General features: G+C 67.1%; 1 protein-coding gene across 2 annotated transcripts in view; it reads left to right on the top strand.

The window, feature by feature from the left end:
- Positions 1–13,548, top strand: part of RABL6 (RAB, member RAS oncogene family like 6) — a 19,764-nt gene extending 6,216 nt beyond the window's left edge. Inside the window, exons 2-15 of one of the 2 annotated variants that reach the window (XM_029919960.1) lie at positions 656–790; positions 2,241–2,288; positions 4,100–4,152; positions 4,970–5,061; positions 6,658–6,798; positions 7,086–7,191; positions 8,884–8,987; positions 10,424–10,728; positions 10,918–11,068; positions 11,835–12,047; positions 12,117–12,351; positions 12,584–12,755; positions 13,097–13,155; positions 13,250–13,548. In XM_029919960.1, coding sequence (XP_029775820.1) covers positions 656–790; positions 2,241–2,288; positions 4,100–4,152; positions 4,970–5,061; positions 6,658–6,798; positions 7,086–7,191; positions 8,884–8,987; positions 10,424–10,728; positions 10,918–11,068; positions 11,835–12,047; positions 12,117–12,351; positions 12,584–12,755; positions 13,097–13,155; positions 13,250–13,438 — 2,003 coding nt within the window. In that variant the 3' untranslated portion in view covers positions 13,439–13,548. Of the gene's footprint in view, positions 1–655; positions 791–2,240; positions 2,289–4,099; positions 4,153–4,969; positions 5,062–6,657; positions 6,799–7,085; positions 7,192–8,883; positions 8,988–10,423; positions 10,729–10,917; positions 11,069–11,834; positions 12,352–12,583; positions 12,756–13,096; positions 13,156–13,249 lie in introns of both variants that reach the window. The other variant, XM_029919959.1, reaches the window with a different exon arrangement.
- Positions 13,549–13,554: the final 6 nt, after the last annotated feature.

Below are 13,554 nucleotides of genomic sequence, written 5' to 3'. Positions count from 1 at the left end.
GGGGGGCCGGGCGCGGGGCCCTCGAGCGGGCTGCCCATCTCACCGACGGCCGCCCCACCTGCCCCGTGTCCCTGCACCCGGCACCCAGGCCGCCTCATAAACACAGGGTGGGCAAGTAAAATAGAACACAGGCGCGCTGCTCGAGGCCCGCATGTGCAGCCTTGAAAACGCTGGCGCTCTGCAAAATCACGCTAAAAATACCAGGGCGGTGAGAAAGTGGGCTGAGAGCAGCCTTCCAAAAGCTGGGGAGCTGCCTGAGAACACCAGCTGCCCCCCAACCCTGCCAGCAGCCTGACCCTGCGGGTCAGGGGTCCCCGGGACACGACCCTGAGGGTCAGGTCCCCGGGACATTCAGCTCTAGGGGAGACCGCTCCTTCAGGAGCAAGGTCCCAGCAGGCAGGATTTGACTCGGGGCGGGGGCGAGGAGAACAGAGCAGAGGGGCCGGGCCGCGGGGACAGGGGACAGCACCGCGCGCGCGCTGTCCTCCCCTTGGGTGTCTCCCTCCAGGCCGCTCCCCAGCACCAGGGCCCCTCCCTGCTCACCAGCCAGGCAGGCCACACTCTGTGTGGAAGAAACGTGTGTGGCAAGCGGACTGTGGGTGACGTCACAGTTTGCCGTCGTCTGGTGTGCTGACCCCCTCTGTCCTCCCCCCAGTGAAGATTGTGATCCGAGGAGACAGGAACACGGGCAAGACCGCGCTGTGGCACCGGCTGCAGGGCAAGCCATTCTTGGAGGAGTACATCCCCACGCAGGAGATCCAGGTCACCAGCATCCACTGGAACTACAAAAGTGAGGGCGGGCTGGGGGGGCGAGGGCGCCTCCTGAGCTGGAGGGCAGGCACAGTGCCCCTCGCGCCGTGGGGGCTTCCTCCCGGCTGTGGTGTCCTCACAGAAGCCCTGTAGACGGAGGGAGCCCCCTGGGCTCAGGTGCTGGCACGGGGGCACCCGTTAACAGCTGTTCTCGGTGGCCCTGAATCCCCTCTCCCATGGGGACCGCTCCAGAGACACAGACAAGGCAGTGGCAGGGGCGCCGTGGGGGGAGCTGGGTCGAGACCCACTCGGTTTAGAGACCCTAGAGACCGCCAAAGGGCGAGAGCCCCAGGTTTACTACACGCGGGGGCACTCCTGCCAGCAGGAAGGACCCCCGGCCCTTTGAGCCGCTTCCCCTGTTTGCAAGGTCAGGGTCAGGCGACGGACAGCGCAGCGCACCTGGTGGCCCTTGGGTGCCGTGGGGCAGTGCTGCTGCTCCCGGGACAGTAGGCAGCCCCGTGGGCAGCAGAGCCGTGGCTCTGTGTGCTCGGAAGTCATGACCCCAAGTCCTTGGACTCATTTTAAACATCCCTTTTATTGAAAAAATATGTAGTTGTCAGCAGTGGGACACATGGGGTCTTTGTAGAAGTTCCCACTCCCCACCACAGCCCGGGACCGCTGTGTGGATCGGCGCCTCCCAGGTCACCGGCTGGGCTGACGGGGCCCACGGCACCCCTTCCCAGCTGAGGCTGGTCGTGGGGGGCCATGCTGCTGTGCCCCTCGTCCTGGGGAGGCCCACGCAGCTCCCCACCCCTCCCCGTGCCGCCGGAACCCCGGGGTGGAGCATTGAGTCCACGGGCCTGCTCTCGGGCCCGCCACCATCAGACACGGCATGGGTGGGCTCCCCAGGTCCCTGCACCCCTCTCCCAGCTAGAGAACCGCCAAGGAGGGTCTAAGAGTCCCCTCCCTGTGAAAAAAAGACCAGTCCTTCCAAGCAAGCTTGGCGCAGGGCTGTCCTGACGGCCTGCACGAGGCCCCGCCTCCCCTCCGGGGCCTGCCCTGGGCCAGCTCCACCAAAGGCTTTGGTAGAAACTGGGTGCTGGGTGGCCAGCCAGAACGAGCCAATGTCCCAAGACCAAAGTTGAGGCTGGCCGCTGGGCAGGAGCCGGGCCGCAATCCCATCACCCTTCTGGGGCCTGACTCAGCGCCCAGAGGCTGCTCCCCCGGTGCACCTGCAGAGAGCACCTGGCCGTGTGGCCCTGGGCCGGGGACAAGCCCACCCCAGGGACACCTGCCGGAAAGGGACAGCATGTCAGCTGAGGACAGGGCAGGATCCTTGGAGTAAAGTGCCGAGGGAGGGGCTCCTGGGCGGGGGACCCAGCCTTGAAGGGTGGGAGCAGACTGACACCTGGACAGCCCCTGAAAGCCCCTCTGCCCAGAGGGCCGACGGCCCCATCAGGCACTAATCTTCATGTCCCCCTCTATTTTAGCCACTGACGACATCGTGAAAGTTGAGGTCTGGGATGTAGTTGACAAAGGTGAGTCCTGGCTCTTTGTTACAAGTACTTTTTCCTGCTGCTTTGTCCGGTCTGCGAGCAGAAGCCCTCCCTCGTCGTGCGCGCTCTGGGGGTGTCTTGTATGTCACGCGGACCTCTGGGTTCTCGCAGACACAGGGCGGACGCGGAGCGTGTGACCAGGAGGTCTGGCCTTGTGCCGCTGCACTGAGCTTCTGGATCTCGGGCTGCTCCCTCCTGCGTCTGGGGTGGCAGGGCGGGACGCACGGTGGTGACCTGTCAGGACGGTGGCCTTTGCTGCTTAAATGTGCGTTTCACCCACTGGGACAGAGCACGTGGCCCTGGGGCAGACACGGGCCAGCAGCAGGGGGGCCCCGAAGCCAGAGGCCTGCACGGGGCTGTTCCAGAAGCCCCTCCCGCCCCGCCCCGCACGTGGTGCCCGGGGCCCAGAGCTGAGGACCCGCTCCTGGGGCTCTGAAGCCGCCACAGTCCCGGGCGCGTACCCGTGTGACTGCTGCCTCACGGTTGCTGCCGCCTGTGGTGTCTCTGCTCTCACGGGGAGGTGCTCGAGCTGTCAGGGGCCCCCAGGTCGGGGTCTGCACCCCTGCGTGCCTGTTGAGGGGGGCGGGCATACCCCCGTCAGCACCCTCTCATTCACTCCACTGTGACTCCGGGAAGAGCCCCCGTTCCTCCCGGGTGCCGGAGCCCCGTGTGTGCCCTGTGCCCCCGGGCCGGAGGGCCTGCCAGGGCCACACCTGTCCTCGGTGAGAAGGGACAACCTATTCTCTGTGAGCTCTGGTCTCTGATGCTGAAAGGCCCCCGTCCCCTCGCTGTGGTCTCCGGAGGTGGGTGTAGGTTCCCCGGCCCCACTCGGCTGCTGTCGGACGGCCTGAGGGTGAGCAGGACGCAGCCGAGGTCCCTCGGGAGCGCTCCGCATCCCTGCAGCTCTGTGTCGCCCGGGCCCCTCCACCCCAGCCAGTTGTCTGCTTGGCAGAGTGAGCGCCACACACACCAGCGGAGGGTGTCGGCCTTGAGAGGCCGTGGGCAGCGTGGAGGTACCAAGGAGCTGAGGCCCGGCTGTGAGGTGCCCCAGGAAGGGAGGGCACCTGGGAGCAGCCTCGCACCCCCAGGCGGCAGCTCACGAGACCGGCCGTGGTGCTGGGGACGTGGCCCTGGGGCCCGGGAACAGCCGCCAGGAGGGCGCGGCATGGCCGGCTGCTGCCAGGCCGAGGCTGCCTACTGCGCCTGCTGGTCCCCAACGGCAGCGGGAGGGTCGAAAAGCAGCTGTGGAGACAGGAAGCAGCTGGCGTAAACACGCGCAGTCCACAACGGCAGTGGTTTGGAGCTCTTTATTACTCCGGAGCCACTGGGGTCGGCCTTAGCTCCTTGGGGCCGCTCGGGCCCAGGCTCAGCTCGGCCAGCACCAGCACCGGCTCGGGGAGCCTCTCTGGCCTCCAGTGCAGTTCCTCAGAGGCCAGGCTATGCCAGCCCGCACCAGCCCACAGCGCCCTTTCAGGGCTGGGCCTGTGTCAGTCCGGGAAGGAAGTGTTTGAACCGGAGCCCCGGCGGGGGCCTGAGCCCTGCGGCTGTCCTCCAACTCAGGCCCGGCTACTGGAGCCTCTCCTGGCGAGGTCGGCGGCCACAGCTGCCGACAGGGTCTCCGTGGAGTTGTGGTCACATCCTGCCGCCAGCAGGTTTGCTCCAGTGCCCGCTGTGGGGACCGCGGCTCCCCGGGGCGCCTGCTGGAGGCAGGGACTAGGTGAGGGGAGAATGTGGGGAGTCATGTTCCTCCTGGGGCCACAGTCCCCTCTGACTGTTGTCTGTCTCTTAACCAGGGAAGTGCAGGCGGCGAGGTGACGGCCTGAAGGTGGAGAATGACCCCCAGGAGGTGGGTACACCAGTCAGGCCCTGGGGATCACCACTCTGGTGGGGGTTGGGACCCTCCCTGGGACCCCGGTGGCACCAGTCACCCCCACTCCTCGTGCAACCCCGTGCTGCCTGCGGCTGTATTCTGGGCTGGCCGGGCCTGAGGGGACCTGAGCTGAGCGCCACTTAGGGGCACTGGTCGAGCTGTGCGGCCCCCGGCACACATGGGCGCGGGCCGCAGCCACCACCCCTGAAACGAAGCCAGGGGCCAACTGGCACCCTTCCACTTGAGGGTAGCCTTCTCGTTGTCCCCAGGGGCCCTGCCCTCCGTGCCCTCCTGCCCGTATATGGTCCCGCTCCCCTTTGGGCAGGAGGGTCAGGGGACTGCCTGGTCCAGGCCCGTCTGGCCCCGTGTGTGACGCTTTGCCTCCATCCCCAGCACCGCAGCTGCCCTGTTTGTGTGCTCTGGGAGGTTCTCTGCAGGTGTCCTCCTCAGTTCTGGAAGGTGCACCTTGCAGGGGGGCACTGGCTCCCCCGGCCCTCGTGGCCCTCTGTGAGGCTCGAGGGTGGGGGGCTGCTGGCTGCGGAAAGGCCCTGAACCGGGCAGAGCTACTGGGGCCACGGAGTCTGACCCGTTCACTACTAGAGCCTTTTAGGCGGAGTTTTCTGGCCCCCACTCTAGGTGATGTCGTTTACGGGTTCTCGTCCCAAAACGAAAGCAGCTGTTGTCTTTTCAGGTTGTGAAAGTCCTGTTCAGCTGTCTCCACTCCACTCCGGGCTCCCCCGTGGGGCTCCGCCCGGAGCCCCGTCTCTGATGCCCGGCTCTCTCCTGTCCCTAGGCGGAGTCCGAGATGGCCCTGGACGCTGAGTTCCTGGACGTGTACAAGAACTGTAACGGGGTGGTCATGATGTTCGACATCACCAAGCAGTGGTGAGGGCGCTGGCTGGCAGCAGCCACCCGGGCTCCGGGCACTGCGCCACCTGGGGGGCCCTGTGGTGCAGCAGGCAGCGCTGAGCCTTTCCGTGGGCACCGTGGGCACCACGCACACCAGCAGTCTGGTCACGCGGCCACGTCTCTGGGCACCTCCGTGGGGGGGCGGACACAGCCCTGGGGGAGGTGCAGCTTCCGCAGCCGCTTGTCTGGGGCTCCTCAGGGGCACCCCTCACGTTCTTCATCTCACGACGGGGACGCGTAGCTAACACCCCAGCGCAAGGCTAGAGCACGGTGCAGGGAGCAGCGCGGGAGCGGGTCCCACAGGCGACACGAGTCGACTCCACAGCAGCACGGGGCCTGCGGGTTGGGGTACCGCGAGCTGGGGGCCCCCGACACCAGCCCGTGGCGCCATCCTGCGTGCGGAAGGCGGCGCTGGCAGAGGTGGCCTGTGGGGTCTTCGCCCTGCCTCCAAATGCTCATCACCGCAGCATACATAACCCCGCCATCAGAGACGGGTAGGGGCGTCCCCGGCGCCAGCCTGGTGCCCTCAGGGCGTCCGCACACAGACCTCTGTCTGCAGGACACCGGGCTCCTGTTGCACATTCCCACAGACGCTGCTTTGATCCGAGAGCACGGCCTTGCGCAGGTTCGAGGGTTCACTCTCGGGAAGCCCGTAGGGTTCGGGCCCGAGGGATCCGACGGGGACGCACCGCGAGCGCATGCGGCAGAGAAGCCTGAGTGGCAGCAGGCGCACGTCAGAAACGTGCAGGGCAGAGTGGTGGTGGCCCCGCGGACAGACGCACCTGTGTGAGAGGCAGCCACGCTGCCCCCCGGGGCGAACCCCGAGGGAGGCTGGTGCGTCTCCTGTGCCAGCCCAGTGGCCCCCTCGGCTGAGGAGGCTCCCCTGCCTGGAATCTGCTAGGCCGCTCGGCATCACTAAAGCTCCCCGTAGCCTTAGCCCGAAGGCAGGAGGGACCACATGGGAGGGCCGGCAGGGGACGGGGCGCTGCATGTGACCAGTGGGGGTGGGGGTCACGGCATGTGAGGAGCGGCCGGAGCCAGCCCCCAGGCCCAGGGCAAGTCGGCCTGGCCCCACGTGGGCCAGAGCTCGGGCCAGGTTGCTGGGCCCATGGGTGTGGACAGGACGCTGGGGACAGGCCCCAGGGCGGGACGGAGTCCCCTTGGGCCTTCGTGAACAGTTGCAGTCACTGTGTGTAAGGGGAAAGTAGTCCAGCAGGCCGGCGTGGGCGAGCGTGTCCCCCCACCTGCCCGGTGGCTGTCTCTGGATCAGGACGCGCTTCACACCACATGTTGGCCACTCCCCGGTGCGCCATCCGGGAGCCAGAGCCCCGGGCTCTGGGCCAGGGGACCAAGCCGTGATCTGGCCGAATCGACCCCTTAGAAAGCCCCACGGGGGATGCAGACACCCCACCAGAGGGCCTCCCAGGGAGGGAGCTCGAGAGAGGCGGGAACCGCAGAAGCAAGGGCCCGGCCGCCCCTGTGTGCAGGGTCCGCAGCAGGACACGCGCAGGGTGGTGGGCGGGAGGGGCACAGCGGCACTGAGGAGGTGTCTGCTCACCTGTGCCCCCTAAGGACCTTCAACTACATTCTCCGGGAGCTTCCCAAGGTGCCGACCCACGTGCCGGTGTGTGTGCTGGGCAACTACCGCGACATGGGCGAGCACCGAGTCATCCTGCCCGATGACGTGCGCGACTTCATCGACAACCTGGACAGGTGGGCGGAGCCTGGGACACCGCCCACCCTCCCTCCTGATCCTCAGACTCAAGACTCCACCCCCACTCCTCCGGGTCCCAGCTCAGCAGGAGCCCTGCTGCGGGCACTGAGGGTCAGGGGGTGAGGAGCGGAGGGTCTCTGCACCGGGCAGAGTGGCTTCCTGGCACCAAGCAGGCTGAGCAGGAGGGGGCAGCCGGGTCAGGGCTGGGCATCGGGGGTGATGCAGCGAGGCTCCCACCTTGGCCTCAAGGGCAGCCTCTGGAACCCTCTGCTCCTCCTGCACACAGGCCCCCAGGCTCCTCCTACTTCCGCTACGCCGAGTCCTCCATGAAGAACAGCTTCGGCCTGAAGTACCTTCACAAGTTCTTCAACATCCCGTTCCTGCAGCTCCAGGTGAGCCCGCCCCGCAGCCCTCCCCGGCACTCTGCCTGCAATGTGGCCCCGTCGATGGCATGCTGTGCCCATGCTGTGGGCCCCAGAATGCCTGCTCTGCGCCCCTCCACCCCTCCTGCTGCTGCTAGCCTGAGACCCGGGCCTTTCTAGAACTTTCACAGATTTGGCTGCAGGAGAATGTAGGGATCCTTAAGACATGCTTCTCAGGCCGTTTCTGACCAGCAAGCCAGGAACTAGAGGTGTGGGCCAGCAGGGGCCTCGGCCCCTCTCCCCTTAGACTCCCCGGCCTTGATCCCTGCCGTGTGCTTCACCAGGCCTGTGCAGGGTCCCTCTTCCCCGTGTGAGCACACACGGCCCCCAACAGGGCTCCGGGCTGCTCCCTGGCTCCCTGTCCCCTTGCCTTGTGGCCGGGGCGGCCCTCCGCTGGTGCGTCACTGTGGCGCAGTGCCTGGGCTGCAGCCTGCTGAGCCCGGGTCGTGCGCACTGTCTTGTTTCCTCCTTTCCACCCCTCCTCAGACTGAGAGGGAGTGCGAACCCCAAGCAGGCTCCACGCTGAGCGCAGAGCCTGACGGGGGCTCGATCCACTACCCCGGAGCCATGACCTGAGCTGAAATCAAGATCACGCTTGAGGCACCCGGGCGGCTCAGTCAGTTAAGGGGTCTGACTGTGGCTCAAGTCATGATCTCACAGTTCGGGAGTTCAAGCCCCATCTTGGGCTATGTGCTGACAGCTCAGAGAGCCTGGAGCCTGCTTTCGATTCTTTCTCTCTCTCTCTTTCTCTCTCTCTCTCAAAAATAAAATGAAAACATTTTTAAAAATTAAAAATAAGTAAATGAAAAACAGAGAGAGAGAGACGCTCAGCCTACTGAGCCAGTCAGGTGTTTTCTTAATAAACATCTTACTCCAGAGTGATTTGGGGCTTACAGGGGAAAGGCGGGGAGGGCGTGAGGGCTCCCTCACGGCCCCCTCACCTTCTCCGGGGCTTCTCTCCAAGCATCGAGGGTCTGCCGGCGCCACACGGCTGTCCCCCGGCATCCCTCCCAGGCCCGGCCCCGCCTCCCACGGGGCCCTTCGGGCCCGCCCTGGGCCGTGTGCATCTCCAGGAGCCCCGTTCCGGGGAGGCTCAGGCCTTTCGGGGAAGACCGCAGAGGCCACTGCCCTTGTCACACCACGGCGGGGCATGTGACATCTTGTCAGTGCGATGCTGGCCCCTGGCCCCTGTACGGCCGCCGTGGCTTCCATTCTTTGTCCAGAAAGTGTGGGCGTGCACGGGGGAGGGTGGTCTTTCCTCTCCTGTCCCCTGTCTCTGGAAGGCCACAGGGCCTGCAGACAGGTGGCTGCTGTCCCCGCTGTCACTGCAGCCGGCACTTTCCCCGGGTGTCCCCTGCAGCTTCGACACGCACACGGCACAGGGGCCGGCCGCACCTTGTTGCAGGAGGGAGCGGCGGAAGGTTCTGCGGGCGGCCGCTGTGGCCAACGCACGTGTAAGGGCCATGCTCCGGGGCCCAGTCTTCCCGGGCACGACTCACGTCACCGACCCGGTCCCCAGAGCCACGGCGCGCAGCCTGGGTGTCGGGCCAGCCACCTGGACGGGGCCAGGTGGACACCGGGCCCCCCCATGCTCGGCAGTGGCTTCGCTCCAGGGCCGGCAGGGCCGGGACGCCGGCCTGAAGGGCTCTGCTCCCCCCGCAGAGGGAGACGCTGCTCCGGCAGCTGGAGACCAACCAGCTGGACGTGGACGCCACGCTGGAGGAGCTGTCGGTGCAGCAGGAGACGGAGGACCAGAACTACGACATGTATGTCAGCCAGGGGGCCACCTAGTGCCAGAGCCCCTCCCTGGGCAGGCCCGAGTCATTTCCTCCCCTCCCCCCGTATCGGGCTGTCCTTCCCACAAGGCGAGATCTGCTCTAGAACTGGCAGCTTACATGTCGTGTGGAGCCAACCTCACCCCAGACGCAGGCTCCCTGAGGACAGACACCCTGAGGGGCCCCCGTGCCCACCAAGCAGATTGGCCAGGGCTTCTTTCAGATTGGCCTAATGGAACCCCAGGGGCCCCCCCGCTGGTCACCGTGCCTGGTGCCACTGCCCCAGGGCCCGGGTCCACCTGAGGTCTTTGACTGAAGCTGCTGTGGCTTGGAGTCCTAGCGTAGGGTCCTCAGTGCGCTTGACCTTGGGGAAGCTTGTGGGCAGGAGTGGGAGCGCGGTCCTCGGTAGCAAAGGGAGCACGGGGCAGAGCAGAGCGTCGTCCCTGCCAGCAGCATGGCTGAGCAGGGCCCAGCCCCCTTCGGGCCGGCCCGCTGCCCGCCCGGGGTCCCCGCTGCCCGTGCAAGGTCCCGTCCGCCCTTCATGGCGCTCTTTCAGGCAGGTGTGACCTGAGCTGCCCCAGAACAAGTGCTCACGGCCGGTCTGGTGGGCACAGGGAGGGCATGTAAACCTCAGAGCTGAGGGAGGGCGTTGGGAGGGCACGCCGCTTCCTGGCCTGGGCTCCTGTCCTGGGAACGCCGGTCACCAGTGTGTGTCTGTCCCCGTGGGGACAAAAGGGCCGCTTGGCGGGTCCCAAGGGAGCCCCACCCCGGTGAGCAGCTGCCTGAACCAAGGAAGCCATCCCGGGATTGACCCTCCTCTGGCAGCTCCTCTGACCCAGAGCGCGGGCAGCAGGCACAGCCCCTGCACCCGGCCCACAGCCAGCTTGGCCCTGGCAGCACTGCCAGAGGCTTGGTGGAGACTGGAACCCTGGGACGCAGGGGACAGGCCGCAGATGTTGGCTGGAAGCTGGGTTCCGCCCTTGCCTTGCCCTTCTCTCTCACCCCGCCCCAGAAGTCCTAACTTGGAGGTGCAGGTGGCCAACACGGATGTGCCCTTGCCAGCACCCGGGGACCCTGCCCAGCAATGGGGCGGCTCTTCGTTGCAGACCTTCTGTGGGGTGGCACTCGTGACCGCGGCCCACGGACAGTGGGGCTTGTCACTGACATTCAGTTGACTTGGAGCCCCTGGTCTTGGCCGCCCCTCCAGGGACTGGGGGCCTCCTGGGCATGGAGAGCTCAGGGAGTGAGCAAGGGGCTCCCAGGCCTGCCTCGGCTTCCACCAGCAGCCTCCCTGGTGCCGCTCTGCTTGAGGCTATGGGGCAGGAGGGCTGCTAAGCCCGGGGGCGAGGACCCTGCAGCACCCTCACCCCAGAGGAAGAGCCCTGGGGGAAGGCCGGCCGCTCACTGCCTGCCCTGTGTCCCCACAGCTTCCTGGAGATGATGGAGGCGCGAAGCCGCGGGCACGCGTCCCCGCTGGCCGCCAACGGGCAGAGCCCATCCTCCGGCTCCCAGTCTCCGGTGGTGCCTCCGAGCGCCGTGTCCACGGGGAGCTCCAGCCCCGGCACACCCCAGCCGGCCCCGCAGCTGCCCCTGCACCCCCCCTCGGCCTACCCCTGTCCCCCGCCCCCCACAGAGCCTCCCCCACCCCCTGCGGCCCCCCCGCCTCGGCGCAGCATCATCTCAAGGCTGTTCGGGACCTCGCCAGCTGCTGAGGCAGCCCCTTCGCCCCAAGGTGAGCCCTGGAAACAGCTCTTTCCAGCAGGCATGCTGCCCAGGCAGTGGGGCACTCGCAGACAGGGCCGGGGTCCCCCTCCCTCCTCCTGGGCAGGCAGCCCCACGGCCTAGTCACAGGCGTGTAGCCTGGGATGGGCCCGGCGGGGCAGGCACTAGAGGGGCAGGACCTGGTGTCTGCCATCCTCAGAGCCGGCCCTGGCCAGAGAGGCCCCAACCAAAGTGCAGAGCGTGGAGGACTTTGTTCCCGAAGATGGCTTTGACCGCAGCTTCCTGGATGACACGGCCCCCCAGAAGGACGAGAAGAAAGCAGGAGCCAAGGTCTCACAGGACAGTGACAGGTAAGAGCCCTCAGCCCCGCTCCTACATCTCATATCCCAGGTGAGTTCAGCAGGATCTTGGAGGGAAGGGCTCTGGGAAGGAGCCTGCTCAGAGCAGCCACCGGGCTGTGCACTTGGGGCTGGCCTGGGACCCAGGTGGCCTGACCCCGTGGGGTGCCCCATGACCTGCCCGTCCGCACATTCTTGGGCTGATGCCATTTAAGAGCATTGGCAGCTGGGAAGGGCAGCCCATGAGGTTGGGCCCAGCAGGGAGAGCGAGAGAGCAGTTCAGACCCGGCCGCCCCGCCCCTGCTGCCCACCCTCCTCGTGGGTCATGGGCCCACGCACGCTCCCCTGCACCGCGCCAACTGCAGGTCAGACGTGCTGGTCCCCCAGGAGTGCAAAGTAGAGCCAGTAGTGGAGGCCCCGCTGAGCCCCTCCACACCCACACCCTGCCTTTGTGTAGGATGGCACCCACTTTGTACGTAAGCAGAGCAGGTCCCCCCCACCCCGCAAGGCTTCCGGCTGTGTGGTGACATCTCCACCCCTCTCCTCGGCCCCCATCTCATGCCCCCCATTCTGCCAGCCTGTGCTACTTTCCTGCCACACCAGTGGGTCCCTCCTGTGGCCTGTGTCCCCATGCGAGTGCTGAGTGCCAGCAGTAGAGTGGCTCCTAGCGCAGTGCCCACACCCCGCAGAGAGGACATCCAGTCCGGGGCACAGGGAGGGAAGCCAGACCCTCCATACCTACTTTGTGACCTCTGACCACCATGCTCCTCCTTTGCAGCGATGGGGGGGCCCCGGGGGGGCCCCCGCTGGTGGCAGACTTCCAGGATGACGTGGACCTTGAAGATAGGCCGCCCAGCAGGCCCCTGCCGCCCCCGGGCCCTGTCCCCAGGAAGGAGACTGCTTCCAGCGAGGAGGAAGCAGGGGGGAGGGCTGGGCCCGCCAAGGCCGCCACTGCGGTTCCACAGAAGTGCGCCGACACGGAGACCACACGGTACGTGGAGGGGACTCACCCAGGGTTGGGGGCAGCCAAGAGTCCCCTGACCTCGTCCTTGTCCCAAAGGCCATCCACACAGGCTTCGAGGCCACACAAAGCCGTGGAGTCCCGCCGGCCAGGCGCCCCCAAGTCCCACCGCAAGGAGCCCTCAGGAGGCCGTAAGGAGAGGAGGGGTGAGCGGGCAGCGGACTCACCATCGTCGTCATCGAGCGACCCCGAGGGGCCCATTGCCGCCCAGATGCTGTCCTTCGTCATGGATGATCCCGACTTCGAGAGCGACTCGGACACTCAGCGGAAAGCGGTGGGGAAGGGGGCGGTCTTGGGCGGGAATGGAGGCTGGCGGGCCAAGGGCCGGGTGGCCCAGACCAGCATGTGACCCCAGGGAGGGGCTGGGGCCCACTCCCATGACAGCAAGCACGGAAGGGCCGCGGCGTCCCGGCTGCCACACCTGGGCCCCTGAGGTGGCTTGTCACCTGCCCGAGGCACAGGAGCCAAGTGACAGAGGTGGCCGCCCAACATGCCTGCTCCTCCAGGAGGAGTTCCCGGTGCGGGAGGACCTCTCTGACGACACGGACGAGGGTGCCGGGCCTGCCCAGCCGCCGCCGCCCCCCAAGCCCCCCATGGCCTCCTTCAAACCGAAGGATGACTCCGATCTCTTCGGCTTGGGGCCGGAGGAGCCGGGCCGCAAGGAGGTCAGCGACGAAGGTAGTCAAGGGACTGGGGGGCACAGGGGGCATCTGGTGGCCGGGAAGGTTGGCGTGCTCTGCAGGCCCCTGGAGCACCCACCGCTGGGCGTGTCCCTGTCCCTGCCCTCCATCCTGGACCCCTTGAGCCCCCGCCTGCAGTGTCCCCTGGAGCGGAGAGGTCGGGATTGAGGCGGCTCGCCCAGCGGGGAGAGCGAGCCCCCCGTCATCGCCCACTTGCCCCCGAGCCCGGCGAAGGCCGTGGTGCAGCAGCACCGCTGTGTGCTTTCCCGACGGCGCCAGCCCAGCCCTAAGGGGCCCCTGGGGGAGCTGTGGGGCCCACGCCCTGTCTCCTCTGTGCAGAGAAGGTGGGCAAGCCTCCCTCGAAAGAGAAGAAGAAGAAAAAGAAAAAAGGCAAAGAGGTAGGTACCCTGCCTCCCAGCTCCAGGCGCTCCCTGGGCGGGCTGGGCGGTTTGGGGTCCTGGTGTCCACATGGCCTGAGCCCCCCCTTCCCAGGAGGAAGAAAAGGCCGCGAAGAAGAAGAGCAAGCATAAGAAGGGCAGGGACCGGGAGGAGGACAGGCAGGAGCGGCGGCGGCGGCCCCGGGGCACCGAGAGGACTGCAGTGGACGAGCTGGAAGCCTTCCTGGGGGGCGCGGCCCCGGGCAGCCACCTCCGCGGGGGCGGCGACTACGAGGAGCTCTAGGCCGAAGCCCACTCCGCGCTCGCTGGGGGCCGGGCCGCCCCGCTCGGAGCCGGGCAGTGGGCGGAGCCGGGTGGCGGGCTGGGCTGTGCGGGGAGCCGGGCCCCCAGCGCTTCTCA

Source organism: Suricata suricatta, chromosome 13, assembly GCF_006229205.1.
Source record: "Suricata suricatta isolate VVHF042 chromosome 13, meerkat_22Aug2017_6uvM2_HiC, whole genome shotgun sequence".
Taxonomy (NCBI): Eukaryota; Metazoa; Chordata; class Mammalia; order Carnivora; family Herpestidae; genus Suricata; species Suricata suricatta.
Note: the sequence above shows the minus strand (reverse complement) of the source record. Positions and strands in the feature narration are given on the sequence as shown.